At 42.3% G+C, this 16,010-nt stretch overlaps 1 protein-coding gene across 1 annotated transcript; it reads right to left on the bottom strand.

Moving 5' to 3' along the window:
* Positions 1-5,274: 5,274 nt before the first annotated feature.
* LOC142490090 (keratin, type II cytoskeletal cochleal-like) lies at positions 5,275-12,155 on the bottom strand. The gene is made up of 9 exons (XM_075591885.1): positions 11,554-12,155; positions 11,252-11,460; positions 11,001-11,061; positions 10,086-10,181; positions 9,588-9,752; positions 9,130-9,255; positions 8,610-8,830; positions 6,727-6,761; positions 5,275-6,643 (listed from the first exon to the last, which is right to left on the bottom strand). Exons 1-9 carry the CDS (start codon positions 12,085-12,087, stop codon positions 6,369-6,371), a joined length of 1,722 nt encoding a protein of 573 aa, XP_075448000.1. The 5' UTR covers positions 12,088-12,155; the 3' UTR covers positions 5,275-6,368.
* Between the last annotated feature and the right edge of the window lie 3,855 nt (positions 12,156-16,010).

The following is a 16,010-nucleotide window of genomic DNA, read 5'->3' as shown; positions in this document are numbered from 1 at the left end:
ACCATCATTGTCATAGAGTGCAGGTGTCTGGGGCAATGAGATTTTTATTTGGAATTTGAGAAGAAACTCACAGCAATAATACATGTAACATGCACTAGAATAGATTCAGGTCCCGATATAGGGCCTCATGCAGTAAGCGCCGAAAAGCCACTTTTCGCCAGCTTCTCGCAAAAAATGCCTACTGCGATTCAGTAAGCCCCGAGAAGCTGCTGATAAGAGCAAAACTTGCCGCTGATCGCCAGTTTTTCAAACACACTCAATTCTAGTAGCCTGATCAGCTTTTCACAGCATTTCGCCACTCTAGAATTGAGAATTTCTCTCAAAACCGTCCCGCCACAAAAAGTTGGCAAGAAGGTGGGGAGAAGTGGCGGGTGAACGGCGAGACGGCACTTAGAAAAAAAACCAGGCCCTTTTCCTGCCTCAGATTGATGCCGGGTGTCTCCGGCGCTGATACACATTAATACAGCACTGGAGGCCCCCGACATGAATCCGGTGCAGGAAAAATGCATTTACAGCCCACTTCCTTACCTTAGCGGCTAACCGCTAAGGCAAGGAAGGGGTTAACCACCCATGCCAGGCTTATTGTGGGTAGCCGGTATGGGTGAAGGGGTATTTGGCCCTTGGTGGGGGTTTAGGCCTTGCGGGGTTTTTGTGTGTGGACTTAACCCCTTCATATATTAGAAGTTAATACCGCTAAGATAATGAAGGGCTTAACCCCCCCGCCACCCACCGCAAGGCCTAAACACCCACCAAGGGCCAAATACCCCCTTCACCCACCCCCGCTACCTATAATAAAAACAATACACACTACAGCCCCACTACCCACCTCTTAGGCCCTCAATAAACATTACCATATCAAATACAGTACCCACTCACTGTGCCCCCAACAACCCCTAAACCTCCATAAAATACAGTACATTTTGGCCCTTGGGTGGTCCCCACGGGTGTCCGGGGGTCCCCACTTGCCTGCTGTACCAATTCTGTGCCCAAAAAGAATAAATAGAAAATACATAAATACTTTTAAATAAATACACCTCCCCTTCCCCCTAACACATACATTACAGTAATGGGCAAAATTACTATTATCCACATATGGATAATAGTGCATTTGCCCATTTAAAATAAGCAGAATAAATAAAATAAATACATCTTTCACTCACCCTTGCCAGGCTGCCACGATGATTACTTCCTGGTAAAATAATTTATAAATAAATAAATAAAATTTTCCCACAATAAAAACACTACACAGAACAGCCAAACTACCCACCTCCTTGGCAACACAATAAACATTACCATATTTAATAAACAATACATAACCCACCCACACCCTGTGCCCCCCCATACAAACATGATTTATTATTTTACATACAGGCTTAATACCCCAGGCCGATGGTAGTCCCCGGTGGTCCCGATGTGTGTCCGCAGGCCCCACAGTGCACCCCGGGGGGTGCCCACGGGTGTCTGAGGGTTTCCAGGTTGTCCCTGCTAGGTGCCGTGGGCTTCCAGGTTGTCCCTGCGGGTCACTATGGGCCCCAATGGGGTCCCCGGGTGGTCCCACGGGTGTCTGGGGGTCCCTGGGTCATCCCCACAGGTGTCTGGGGGCCCTTGGGTGGTTCCCACAGGAGGCTGGGGGCCCAAGGATTGGTGGTTAGGGCTCCTGGGTGGGTAGTGGTGGGTGGTTAGGCCTCCCGGGTGGGTAGTGGGGGAGGGTGGGTTAACTCCTTAATTACTCTAGCGGTTACTAACCGCTAAGGTGATTAAGGGGTTTGGGGACATTAGATTGTCTCTTTTTATTCTTGTGTATTTTTTGCAGCACCAGAGGGCATGGATGGGATTAGGATGAGAGCGGCCTTCATCGTGGCAGCCTGGCAAGGGTGAGTGCAAGATGTATTTATTTGATTTCTTATTGTATTTCAAATGGGCAAATGCACTATTATTCATATGTGGATAATAGTAATTTTGCCCATTACTATATTGTATGTGTTAGGGGGCGGGGTGTGTGTGTGTGTGTATTTATTTAAGAGTATTTATTTTTTTGGGGCACAGAATTGGTGCTGCAGGCAAGCGGGGACCCCCAGACACCTGCGGGACCACCGCCGGCCTGTGCATCCCAAAAGATTAAGATATGTTATGTATGTTAGGGGGGTATAGGGTTTGTTAGGGGCACAGGGGGTGGGTGTGTTGTATTTTGCAATGTTTATTGGGGGCAATTGTCCCCAATAAACATGCTATTGTACCTTAACCCCTTCATTGCATTAGCGAATAGCCACTAACCAGTAATGAAGCTGCTATAATGTCTTTTTAATAAAATTGTGCGGGAGCAGTGGGTCTCCTGACCTGAACCGCTTTGATTTCTGGCTCAGGGACCCCCTGTTTCACGAGTTACAGGCCCAGATATGGGGCATCGGGTGCCAGTATCCCATTGTTTACATGTCACATGTCATGCGACGTGGACGCTATAAAAATGACGGAGACACCCGATGCCCCATACTGGGGCCTGTAACTTGAGAAGCAGGGGGTTCCTAAGCCAGAAATCAATGCAATTCAGCTCAGGAGACCCCTGCTCCTGAACAGTATTAATAAAAATGACATTAATGCAGCTTCATTACCATAGCGGATTGCCACTACGGTAATGAATTATTGTTTATTGATGTGTGTTTTGAGACTAGTGTAGATGTGCAGGGGTCTGCGGAGCAGAACCGCATTGGTTTTAGGCCCAGGGACCCCCTGCTTCCGAGATACAGGCCCTGTTATGGGGTGCCGGTATCCCTCTGCTTTGTTTGCATCCCACGGTCACGTGATCGGGACATCTCAAAGCAGAGGGATACCGGCACCCTATAACGGGGCCTGTATCTCGGGAAGCAGGGGGTCCCCGGACCTGAAACCAACGCGGTTCTGCTCCGGAGACCCCCTGCACATCTACACTATGAATAACATTTTAATTTAAAAAAAAAAATATTTCCGTGAGATTTGCGCAGAGAGTGGCGGATCTCTCTCTGCTGCAGGCAGATCTCTCAAGGGGAGCCCTTCTCGGCAGGCAGATCGTCTCGCCACCGGCAACTCGCCATGTTTGGAAATGTTGCTCTTGCAGGTATTCGGGCCTTTCTACTTACTGTGAGAGCAACTCACCAAAAAACATGGCGAGTTTAAACTCCTGCCGAAAGTGCATTTTAGCCGCTTACTGCATGAGGCCCATAGTGTGGTAGCTTGACATGTATTCTTTAAATTCAATTTGGTAAAGTATGCATTACTACTTCTTATTTTATAATATTGAAAATAGGCTGTTCCCTCCACAGTTCTCATATTAGGATGTAGCACTGTACTCCACCAAAACATAACTCCCTATATTCTTTTCAGCATTTTTAACAATGAAGTAATTGATAATGTTCATTTTGTTTGGTTTCTGGGCTATACGTGGCAAATCCTGAAGATTTATCATTATATTCCCTGCTTGTCTGAGGCTATCAAACAGGTTCTAGTACACGGATGAGCATTTATATCAGTCTCTTAATTGTGGCAATTTATGGCACAGTATATCAATAATGAAAATGCCACAAAGATGACAAAAACAGGGCTCGAGAGAGAAGGACAGTAGTTTGAAAAGATACTACATAACAAAAAAATCTGCTTTGAAACCAAGAAGTATGACTATTGATAATTGACAGTTATGGGTCAGTGGCACTAACAACAGATTGTATCTGCTGTTGTAAGTCACACATACATACATGAATTCACACATATGTACACACACACACACACACACACACACACACACACACACACACACACACACACACACACACACACACACACACACACACACACACACACACACACACACACACACACACACACACACGTAGCAGGTGCATCACTATTGCTATTTATTTAGCACATTTTCATTTAGTCTCCTGTAGAAACTAGCAGACACGTGTAAGGTGCTGCCAAAAAAGTTTGTCTTCATAAAGATTTAGGCCCATATGTACTAAGCAGTGCTATTCAATAAGACATAGGAGACACTATACTAGACACGCTCCAGCAGACACTATACAGAATAGATGAATGAGCTGTAAGCGGTTTTCCAGCACCAGAAAATACCTTATGGCATAGCACCATTTAGTTTATGTTGCCCAAAGCCTGAATTTTTGTACAATTCCATTTATCACATCTTCATAGATCTACCACTTAGGGCGGTGTTCCATGAAATGCATAGTGCTGATCTGGTGTTACTACACGGAAAGCCCCATTGAAGCCAACGGGGTTTTCCGTGTGGTTAGTTATCAGCATTCTTACACTTTATAGAATAAGCCCTTAATCTTAATCTTATATATACCAATGCTGTATTGTGTCTGCATTAAATGATTTATGGCACAGTGCTATTAATTTATGGAAGATATTTTACGTTTTTACGACTACTTTATAGCGTTCAATGTTTTGTTTTCCCTCTTGGTATCTTTGATAGATTTGTTAATATGTCAAGGATGTCTTCTCTCTACCCCCATTGTATCTATAGCCCTCTCCCGCCTTAAACCTTTCTCACTAATTGCCCCACACCACTGGACTGCCCCACACCTCTGGAATGCCCTTCCCCTTAATACCCGACTAGCACCCTCTCTATCCACCTTTAAGACCCACCTTAAGACACACTGCTTAAAGAAGCGTGAAAGTAGCTTCGTGGCTAATACTATACACGATACATAAACCTTGGCCCCTTGCAGACGCACTTACCAGTATCCCCTCCTACTGTCTCTGTACGTCCTTTCTACCTACCAATTAGATTGTAAGCTCTTTGGAGCAGGGACTCTTCTTCCAAAATGTTACTTTTATGACTGAAGCACTTATTCCCATGATCTGTTATTTCTATTATTTGTTATTTATATGATTGTCACGTGTATTACTGCTGTGAAGCGTTATGTACATTAATGGTGCTATATACATAAAGACATACATATGTATATAAAGGAGGCTGTGGGTCACATATGTTTATGCACCTGACAAAGGGTGGTTGTATCACGTAGTGTTTTTTTCTCTGCATATAATCTATTAAAAAGCGCAGTTTGCACTTATTTGGACACCACTCCTGTTGTGCTGTGACTTGGAATTCTTGTGAATCAGCATCACAGCTAACATTAGTATTTATTTTATCAGTCTGTCAGCTAGTTTACATCAGTGGACAAGTATATTGCGAATGGTTTTTACAATCATGGTTAGGAATAAGAAAAAGACAGTAGGAATTCAATAATTGCTGTTTTATTAGCAGATTTATGAGACAAAATAGTAGAACTTGCAAAACAGAAAAGCAGAAGCATAATTTCTTTCACGAAAAAAAACAAAACTAAATGTTTTCAGAAAATCTTCCAAAATATATTTGTTACGCATTTTACCCCAAAGCAGCTACTGTATACTTATGTGCCACGCTGGGATGATGCAGAATGTGGTGATAGCACTGCTTTCTATATAACTGGTCATCTTCGCCTATGTATTCCATTTTTCAAATAGGTACAAATAGAAAGGCTCTTGTAATTTTCACCCATCCCTTTTAGAACCTATTTCTAAAAAAAAAATACTGTGTGTACAGACATCAGATATTAGTAAGTAAGATGCCTAGGCTAATTCTCACATACACCTTAATGTTAAAGTACTTACAGTAACTCAGTCATTTGAATAGCTTATTTACCAGAAAGCTGTTACATTGGGGTTATTAAACTTTATTCTATTGGCGTTGGCACATCCTATTCTCAGATTATTGTTCAATATGTGTTAATCACTGCGACATTTGACATAGCAATATAGCTCATGTAGTGCACCACCTTCTCGAATCTCACAGACTAATGTACAGTAAGCATCCTTGCAGCAGTAAAGCATACTGTAGCTGCACAGACTGCCACAACGCATAGACAGGAGATTTAAAAATTAAATGCATTATGGCCGAAGTTTACAATTTTAATAAGTTGTGATATGGCACAAGACACCTTCCGATGCTAGAAGACATCTTCTGACCCATTAAAATGAATGGGCTGTTTGGTGTCTTCCAGTGCAGGAAGGTGTCTTGTGGAACAGCACCACTTAGTAAATATGGTCCTATATAGTTTGCTGCCTTTCAACATAAGGAGAATTACAAGTGAGGGCTACAGTAGATGTATCAAAAGAAGTTAATATGAGTTTGTTTTGTGCATATGTTTGTGTTTTATGAAATGTGCAGGTTTGGTGTAATAATGTTCAAATTGATTGTGAGTAATTAAAGGGGTTATATGATATGTGTAATGGAATGTTTTCTAGCATGAATATTGTTTTTAGAAATATGAAGTGTAAAGACAGAAAGATCTTTCATTGCCAATCAGAAAGTTTCTTGTCAAAGGTTATAGCTTTTAATGCTTTTTTATAGTTGATGTTGTTTTTTTTGAGATATTAACAGTGGAACTGCTACTTCCTCCTGAACCGTACCCACCAGGAATGCTGTGAACTCCCCCAGTGGCATACCCAATATTAGAGCCCATGCCACTTCCAGAGCTAAATCTGCTGCCACTCAACACTCTACTTCCACTCCCTGAACTGAATCCAGATCCATAGTTAAGGCCACTACCAGTGCCACCTTCATAGCTTCCTCCTCCATATACACCTCCGGTGGTGGAGCTCACCACAGCTGCAAAAGAAAGCCATGTGTCAACTCTGTTTTGTGCAACAAGTACAATGAACAGCTGAACGAATGTACAGGGTACTACTTACAGATGCTGACAGAACCTGCTCCATCTCCAGACAACCTGTGAATGAAGGAGCAGAGAAATGTATTTATTTTAAAATATATTGTAAGAGTGTTTATGCTGCTCATTAAACAATTTCAGGTGGTTAAAAAACTGCTAAGTATAATTCAGCAGCCCTGACTGTAACGCCTTGCCAGCCCTGACTGTAACTCCATGTCAGCCCTGACTGTAACTCCATGCCAGCCCTGACTGTAACTCCATGCCAGCCCTGACTGTAACTCCATGTCAGCCCTGACTGTAACTCCATGCCAGCCCTGACAGTAACTACATGCCAGCCCTGACTGAAACTCCATGCCAGCCCTGACTGTAACTCCATGCCAGCCCTGACTGTAACTCCATGCCAGCCCTGACTGTAACTCCATGCCAGCCCTGACTGTAACTCCATGCCAGCCCTGACTGTAACTCCATGCCAGCCCTGACTGTAACTATATGCCAGCCCTGACTGTAACTACATGCCAGCCCTGACTGTAACTCTATGCCAGCCCTGACTGTAACTCCATGCCAGCCCAGACTGTGACTCCATGCCAGCCCCGACTGTAACACCATGCCAGCCCCGACTGTAACGCCTTGCCAGCCCTGACTGTAACTCCATGCCAGCCCTGACAGTAACTCCATGCCAGCCCTGACAGTAACTCCATGCCAGCCCTGACTGTAACTCCATGCCAGCCCTGACTGTAACTCCATGCCAGCCCTGACTGTAACTCCATGCCAGCCCTGACTGTAACTCCATGCCAGCCCTGACTGTAACTCCATGCCAGCCCTGACTGTGACTCCATGCCAGCCCTGACTGTAACTCCATGCCAGCCTGGACTGTAACTACTGTACATGCCTGTAGCTATGCTGAAAATGATGTTATACTGTAGATGAAAATATAAAACCATACTCTTTAATTCTACCCTACAGGTTTTCAGAGAACATAGTAGAGACTAATGTTTATCGGTTAATCAAGGTACTACCGAGTTAAGATTACACCAAAGCCATACGCACTTACAACAACTGAACTATAAGTTATAGGGCCTATTTACTAAGATTATATTTAGAATTTTGCGTGGGTGAAAATTTCAGTGCGAAAAAGTAGTACAACCCGTAATAAAATGTGCGTCGTGTGTATGAATTATTTTGTTGTTTTAAATTATTTTTGACACATTTTGTCAGGTTGAATACCTGATTGTTACAATTTAAATTAAAACAGAATAATGTGTATATTTTATTTAGAAGTAAATTTTAAATATTAGTTTAATAGTGTTTATAAGAGCCATAATGTGAAAAGAATACATTTGAGTAACTTATATAATGAAATATCCCTGCTGCGTCAATGACATTTTTTAGTTGGTACATAGCAAATTCATTCTGTGGTAACACTAGTTGCAGACTTTTTAGGGTTTACACAGATGATTTTCACTCACTTTCTAGCTTTTTAGGCCATGCCATTTACATCTTTACATCTAACGGTCCAGAGTCTATCTCTGTGCAACCCAAAAATATATTTTTTAACGCTGCTGGTGCAGATTGAGATATTTCAGGTTAGTACATATGCGCACACAAGCGTAATTAAAAATGTGCCAAATTTACACCCAAAAGCTGCTTGCGACACTTAGTACATAGACACCTTTAGGTTTACAAGACTTGTGCATGAAGACACATTGAAGCACTATGTTATGCACAAGACTGTATTGCTGGTTGATTGCATCTATTTAACATAAATATTTGAACCATGGAACTATCTGTTGAGTAGAAAACTACTGCTGGCATATTTGTTGTCTCTAAGGAAATTGTATTTTGCAGGTATATTATATATTCATAATAAATATGTATTCAATGAGTGAATAAGTGCTTAGATCTCATCACCTGCACTCCTCTCCCTCCAGCAGTTTCCTGTAGGTGGCGATCTCAATATCCAGACCAAGCTTGACATTCATCAGCTCCTGATATTCACGGAGTTGGCGAGCCATGTCCTGCTTGGCCTTCTGCAGAGCGTCCTCCAGCTCGACCAGTTTATTCTTAGCATCATTAACAGCAAGTTTACCACGATCTTCCGCCTCATGAATTGCTGATTCAAGCTTAGCACGCTATTGGAAATGAAGGGGGAGTTAGAAAAGGGCAGCATTAAACTCAATTAAGAATATATCCCATTTCACATGCATGGAGAGGCTGCAACATGCTGTAGGTAAAAAGTGAACCTGTTGTCCATATGTGGCATGTATATGAACAAAAAAACAACTTTTTTTGCATCAACCAATTTGCTTGGTTTGTCATCGGAGGAGTAAAAGTTTTTTCAGATAACCTTTTTATTTAGGGGGCCACTGTAGCTAGATTCCTATACGATTGTGCCTTTGAAATCTGCATGCGCTGTTGCCTGCTTTTGTACCTGTGCTTTCATGCTGTCTATTTCTCCTTTGATTCTATGAATGACTCGGTTGTATTCCACAATCTCATTTTTGGTGTTCCGCAAATCATCACCATGCTTTCCTGCTGTGGAGCGCAGCTCCTCGAACTGCAGAATAAAGGAAACACTCAAGCTGTTAATTCGTTAATGAAAAATGATGGAAATAGTGTAAAAGACGAGAGATTTGCTGCATTTCCGCTTTCTCTTTGTATTATAAATAGTGGTATTTTCTCAGTGACAAATGTTGTATTTGTGCTTGAGGGTAAATGTTGCTCACGTTGCACCATTTAAGCGTAATGAATACAAGAAGCATTGGTGGCAATTGTGACATACAGTATGTACTGTACATGTAGAGATGTTGTAGTTAACATAGCAGAAACGTGGTCACTATACATTAGACACGTGATAGACCTGTATGAATGAGAATGAGATAAACTCACTTTTGTTTGGTACCATGACTCAGCCTCAGTTCTGCTCCTGCTAGCAATATCCTCATATTGAGCTTTCACCTCAGCAATGATGCCGTCCAGGTCCAAGGCACGGCTGTTATCCATGGACACGACAACTGAAGTATCTGAGATCTGAGCCTGAAGCTGACATATTTCCTGAAATATGCAAGTAATCAACTATTACTATATATTTTTGTAAAGTTGTTGAAGTTCTGTGAATTCTGGCAACATAATGGCACACCAATAATATGTTTACTAATTATATGTCCAAACAACAAGAATGTGACTGGATTAACCTCTAAAACACATTTTACACAAGACAATCCCTCTTTAACCATGTCATGACAAATAGTTAACTATCTTGATGAGTCCAAACACTTGGACGAATATCTATCTGGTTCTAAATTACAAAAGAAAGGTGATTTTTTTCCCTATTTGACTGTAGTATAGAAAAGAACATATTTGCATTCATTTGGGAAGAATAAATACCCTATCAAAGAGCGTCCGTAGAAAATTGACTTCATCAGTTATTGACTCCACTTTTGTCTCCAGCTCCACTTTATTCATAAATGCAGCATCCACATCCTAAACCAATGATAATTACTGTTAAAATATCATATCCCTAAGGTTTAGGCAGATATTTCTATTATACTATACATATGTACGAGAGTAACAACTGAAAACAAGTGAACACGTTCAGAAAGGATTGAGTCCCTGCCCTGAAAATCTTGTGTGAGGAACAGTAAATGTTGATGATTAGTTATTGACTATAAGAACACCTGGGTTGCAATATGATCAATGCATAATCAATAACCATCTTTGACAGCATTTGAAAACTTTTGAAAAGAACAGTATAAGTATGAACACTATTATGAATACATCCTATAATGTTTAGACTTTATTTGGAGAATGCTCAGTATATAAAAGTTTCCAGGGAAAAAAAAAACTTTTTTATTAACTGGAAAAAGTATTACCATGTTACCATACATGTTTTAATTCGGTTATTTCAATAATGTTGGCATCATAGAGTGTGGAATTTTTCCACTGGTGAATAATTAGAATATTTGTACCATGGTGTACAATCCCTTTGTGATGCCTAGCAACTGTTAAATTGTACTTTTTTTTCTCTAACCACTAATAATTATATTGTTTAATAAATTCATTTTGGGCTAAGGATGGATGGTACACTAAAAAGCTAAACTTTTAAGCCTGTGTTGTCTGCAGCACACTGATTAAGATGGCTTTGTTGGTTGTTTTGATAAGAAAACTGCATGTTTCTAATTCCATAGCATTCACTTTAACAGGGAAATAAAGCATATCAGAGAAGTAACATTAAGTCTAACAGAACATTGCTAGACAGTTAAAACAGACACAATAAGGCTACTTGATTACAATCATACTTACTTTTTTAAGAACCACAAATTCATTTTCGGCTGCAGTGCGCTTATTGATCTCATCTTCATATCTGAAGGGAAAAAAAACCATGAAGACTAGAGAAGACTTAGAAAACCAAAGCTGTATTGCTTTAAAGTTTCCTACATAGTGATTTTTTCTCTATTTTGAGGAGATTTAGCAGTGCTTGAAAGGTGCAATTAGCAGGATTAATACTTTATTTATCATGAATAAATGTTTGAAATTCGTTAAACAGTACTTACTTTCCTTTGAAATCCTCCACCATATCCTGCATGTTCTTGAGTTCTGATTCTAGTCGTATTCTATCCCCACCTAGGTGTTCTACCTGCCTCCTGAGATTATTTAAGTAAGCCTCAAAGAGAGGTTCATTATGACTTCTAGCTGTTTTTTGATCTTGTAAAATATTCCACTTTGTCTCCAACATTTTATTCTGTTGCTCCAGAAATCGTACCTGCAAATGAGTAAGCAAACAGTCATGATTATACAGTACATGTTTAAGAATGCAATGTTTTCGCATTTGCTGAATAAATACATTATTTTATACCTTGTCAATGAAGGAGGCAAATTTGTTGTTGAGAGTTTTAATCTGCTCCTTTTCCTCTTTCCTCACCCGTTGGAGGCTTGGGTCAATCTCCAAGTTGAGTGGTGTTAAGAGGCTTTGGTTAACGGTAACAGATGAGATACCACCAGCACCATATCCAGCCCCATATCCAGCCCCGTATCCAGCACCAGCCCCATATCCAGCACCATATCCAACACCAGTACCATATCCACCACCAAACCCGTAACTACTGCTAGCACCTGCTCCAGCTCCACCAAACCCAAATCCACTGCCAAGTCCGCCATACCCATATGTGCTCTTTGTAGAGTGGATGCCACCAACGGAAATTCTAGGGCCACAACCTAGATTGTGGAGACTTCTGCTACCAAGACTGCCTTGATGCCTGACACTTGGACCTCTTCGGGAAGAGACAGAGGTCACACTATATCCACCAACATTCCTCGGCAAAACAGCAGAGGAGGAGCTGAAGTTCTGAAGCCCAGATCTAGAACTAGAGCGAATGCTTTGATGAGACATCGTTTCTTGTAAACTAGGGACTGATGAAAGATAAAGATTATGTGGAAGGTGAAGCGTGCAGTGTCCACTGACAGATCTCTCTTTATTTCCATCTAGTGATGATTAGCCCTTTTATTCAGATGATAATGTGGGCTTGGTCAATAAAAAAAAAAGATAGACCATTTTATTACATTTATGAGCTTCGAGTGGTTGGCAGTGTCTCATCTTATTCATCATTTTTTTACTGTCAGTTGCACACCTCAGAAAAAAATGCAATCATATTTTGCTGGAGGCATCAAGTCCATAAAATTTTAATATAATTTTTATTTTATATTGTGAAAACTGTAGGGACAGGAAAGGGAATCTGTTGGAGTTTGTTAAGGTTTTATTTGCATCTGAAGGAAGGGCTAAACTAGTTGGCAGGTTTTCAGCATTACTCTGAATTTGTAAAAGATCTTAAAGAGATCACTGTGTTCCTGTAATATATTTGTAATTAATGGGTGCATTTTTGAGTGACCAAAATGGTAACTGCATTATTTTCCAGATATACATCGTTGGAAACTATATACTAAAATGTTGTATTTCTTTTAGTAAAAATGAATATTTCTTTGCCCCTATATAACAGTATGCTTTATTCAGATTCTCAGCAAAAAAAAAAAGTATATTTTTTAGGATTACATTATATTTTAATCTTGTTGATCAACATTACCATATCTAATCTTTGTTTTCAAAAGATAAATTGTGACTTTAAAATAGTTTTAGCTGAAAAAATGTCCACATTGAGGACATTTTAACTGATTTTTTCTCTCTATGATTGATAAGTAGAGATAAGTATAGCCGGTGCTTCAAGGGTTAATTGTATCCCTATAACATGATATTCTCCACTAGGACCACTCCAATAAGTTATACATTATATATCAGCCTCCCTTACGATTGATAACATCAATTCAGATTTAAAAAAAAAATTGCATTTGTACAGTATTGCATAAATGTAGATCACCATTGGGCAAGGTTGCCAGGAATCCTATACACAGGATTTTTTTAGCAACTTGTCCAAGAAACTGTTGTCGGGATGCTGAAATGTCCCGTATTTTTGGAAGGAGGCAGGGAGCGGTGGCAGAAGATTGCAGGTGGCAGCAGAAGGCATCAGGGGATGGTGGTTGCTGCCTGCAGCAGAGAGCTCCACAGGTCAACAAATGCGGCAACTGTGGTAGCAGTGGAGGGGAAGGTCAGAGCCCACCCCGGTGGACCGACCTTGAAGTCAATGACAACTCCTTGTGTCTGCCGCCAGCACTGTCTCTGCTCCACGCTACACATAAGATTACTTTTTAGCTTTGGGGGAGGGTGGGCTGAGAGATAAATTGGGGGGCTGAGATGTATTAGGGGGGCTGTGAGATAGATTTAGGGGGCTCAAAGATCGATTTGAGGGGGATGGAGGGCTGAGAGATTGGGGGACTGAGAAATAGACTTAGGGGTGGGGGAGCTGAGATATGAATCTGGGGGCTGAGAGATGGATGGAGGGACTGAGAGATAGATGGGGCTTAGAGATAGATGGGGGCTGAGAGAGATGATATTGATGGGGGGGGGGTAAGAAATTAATTAGATGGATGTGGGGCCTGAGAGATGGATAAGGGCTGAGAGATGGATGGGGGGCTAAGAGATGAATGGGATAGGTTGGGGGCTGAAAGATCGATCTAGGGGCTGCAAAATGGATTTGATGGGCTGAGAGATGCATCTGGGGGGATAAGAGATGGATGGTAGGCTGAGAGATGGGGGAGATTGAGAGATGGATTAGATTGGTGGTGGGCTGAGAGAAGGATGGCAGAGGGGGCCTGAAAGATTGAGGGTGAAAGGATGCTGAGAGATTAATGGAGGAGGTGGGGAGAGAGAATGGGAGAGAAAAAGGGGAAGAGAGGGGGAGTGTGTGTGTGTGTGTGGAAGAGGGGTTTTGTGTCCCTTTTCGTATACTACACTATGGCAATGCAGGGGTGTAACGAAGCTCACAAGATGGAGAGAGAGGTTGTTGCTTGTCAGAGCGATTACACATGACTCAGATGAGGAAGATGAGAGCCGTTAACGCCGGTTCCAGAGCTGGTTCCCTTTGGGGCTGTTCATCCGATGACAGTAAATTGTTCTCTATTTATGGTTCATATACAAAATTGCTGGTTAAAGCACATGCCACATTCTCTTTGATTACATCAGAAATGGAGAGGAAAGAGAAGCCTGCTTTACAGTTTGTGATCATTTATATATTATTGTAGCCCTTGTACCCCCTAGTACAGAATTACCTGTGCTGCTTTTACCTGTGTGGATACCAGAAGGCCTGAGCCTCCACCACTGGGAGCCTGGGATACACTTATTTCACGGTGCAGTGCCTCCACCGATAAGGGATCCCAGCGTAATGGGAGTTGTCCCTCACCGGAACCAACATACACAATAATTACACACGATTTTATATGAACAGTATTTACTAAACACATATATATTGCAAGTACCATATCATAACACAGCTACAGGATATGACCCAAAAGTGTCACCGTCCAGGTGGATGTTCCCACAGCACTGAATGTCTGAACGCACTGGCATATTATCACCCCACAATAACACCTCCCGGTTGAGAACCCCAAAGTACTGGAGTGCCTGGGCACTTAACCCCTGAGTGTCCACCAGCAAATTCCTCCCCAAAGAGTGTGTGTGTGGGATAGCACGCTTCCCTGTGTGTTTGGGCCCATTGGTGCACTTATTAATACCTCCCTGGTTTCACTCCAGACCAGGACATCAGCAGCAATCTGCAGATCAACGACGTGGTTCCGCAGCGCGGTCTGCTACTATCCTCCCAATTGGATTCTTAGGTGGCTCCCTCTGAAAGGGCTTCCCGACTGGAGTGTACCCCTATAAATAGTCTCTATCACGGATGTCTGAGCAGTCTCCTCTGCAACAGTCTGCACTTCTCTTCAGGCAACGTCCTGCAGCATGTCTCACACTATTGCTACAGTGAAAGAGTCCCTATGCACTATGGCCTTTCCCTACAGCATACACATAGTTTCTCTACAGTGAGTCAGGGAACTATCTGGGACCTTGAGGCAATTCTGTCCTGGCCCACCAAAGCACTGCTCCGGGGACCCTACCTGCACCCTCTCTATCCAGACCTTGACTGACCTCTGCACTCCTAGCATGCAATATGTATATCTTCCCCTTGTAGGGGAAACAGCAGTTCCATTGGCTGCCGGGGGTCACCTGTTACAATCTCTCTAAGCATCATGGGAGTTTTAGTCCTTGCAGAGTCTCCTTATCATTGCAGCCTCGCTCACCTTTCGAGCCGTCACCGGCCACTGCACTCATGAGCCTCAGAGTCCATTATACTTCCCTCCCTCCCCCCCTCTTTTTCCCACCGCCTCCCACCCTTCACCTCCCCCCCACTCCCCCCACCTCAGCCCTTCCCCCCCCCTCCCTTCCCCTTCCCCCTCTTCTCTCCCCTTGAGACATTCCCAGCTGGAGGAGGTGGAGAGAGCGTTGCGCTGGACGAACCAAAAATATTACGATAAGGGCAACAAAGCGAATAGATTGCTGGTCTCTAAACTCAGGGGGTTGAAAACCAAGTCCCAAATCTCCAGAATCCGGTTCAAAAATTGACTTATTCTCTACTACAAAAAGGAGATCGCGAAAAAATTTGCTAACTTCTATACAGACCTATACAACCTACATCCCCCAGACAATGGAGCATCCTCCATAACCGCAATCACTAGCTTTCTAGACCAATGCCATCTCCCCTCCCTCACCCAGCTCCAATCCCTAAACAAGCCTATTTCCCAGGAAGAATTACTCACAGCCATTTAATTATTAAAACCGGCCAAGACTCCGGGTCCAGATGGCTTTTCAAACATTTACTTTAAAAAAATTGCCCCCACGCTTACCCCGTATATGCTCGAGATATTCAACTCCTT

Source organism: Ascaphus truei, chromosome 3, assembly GCF_040206685.1.
Source record: "Ascaphus truei isolate aAscTru1 chromosome 3, aAscTru1.hap1, whole genome shotgun sequence".
Classification (NCBI taxonomy): Eukaryota; Metazoa; Chordata; class Amphibia; order Anura; family Ascaphidae; genus Ascaphus; species Ascaphus truei.
Note: the sequence above shows the minus strand (reverse complement) of the source record. Positions and strands in the feature narration are given on the sequence as shown.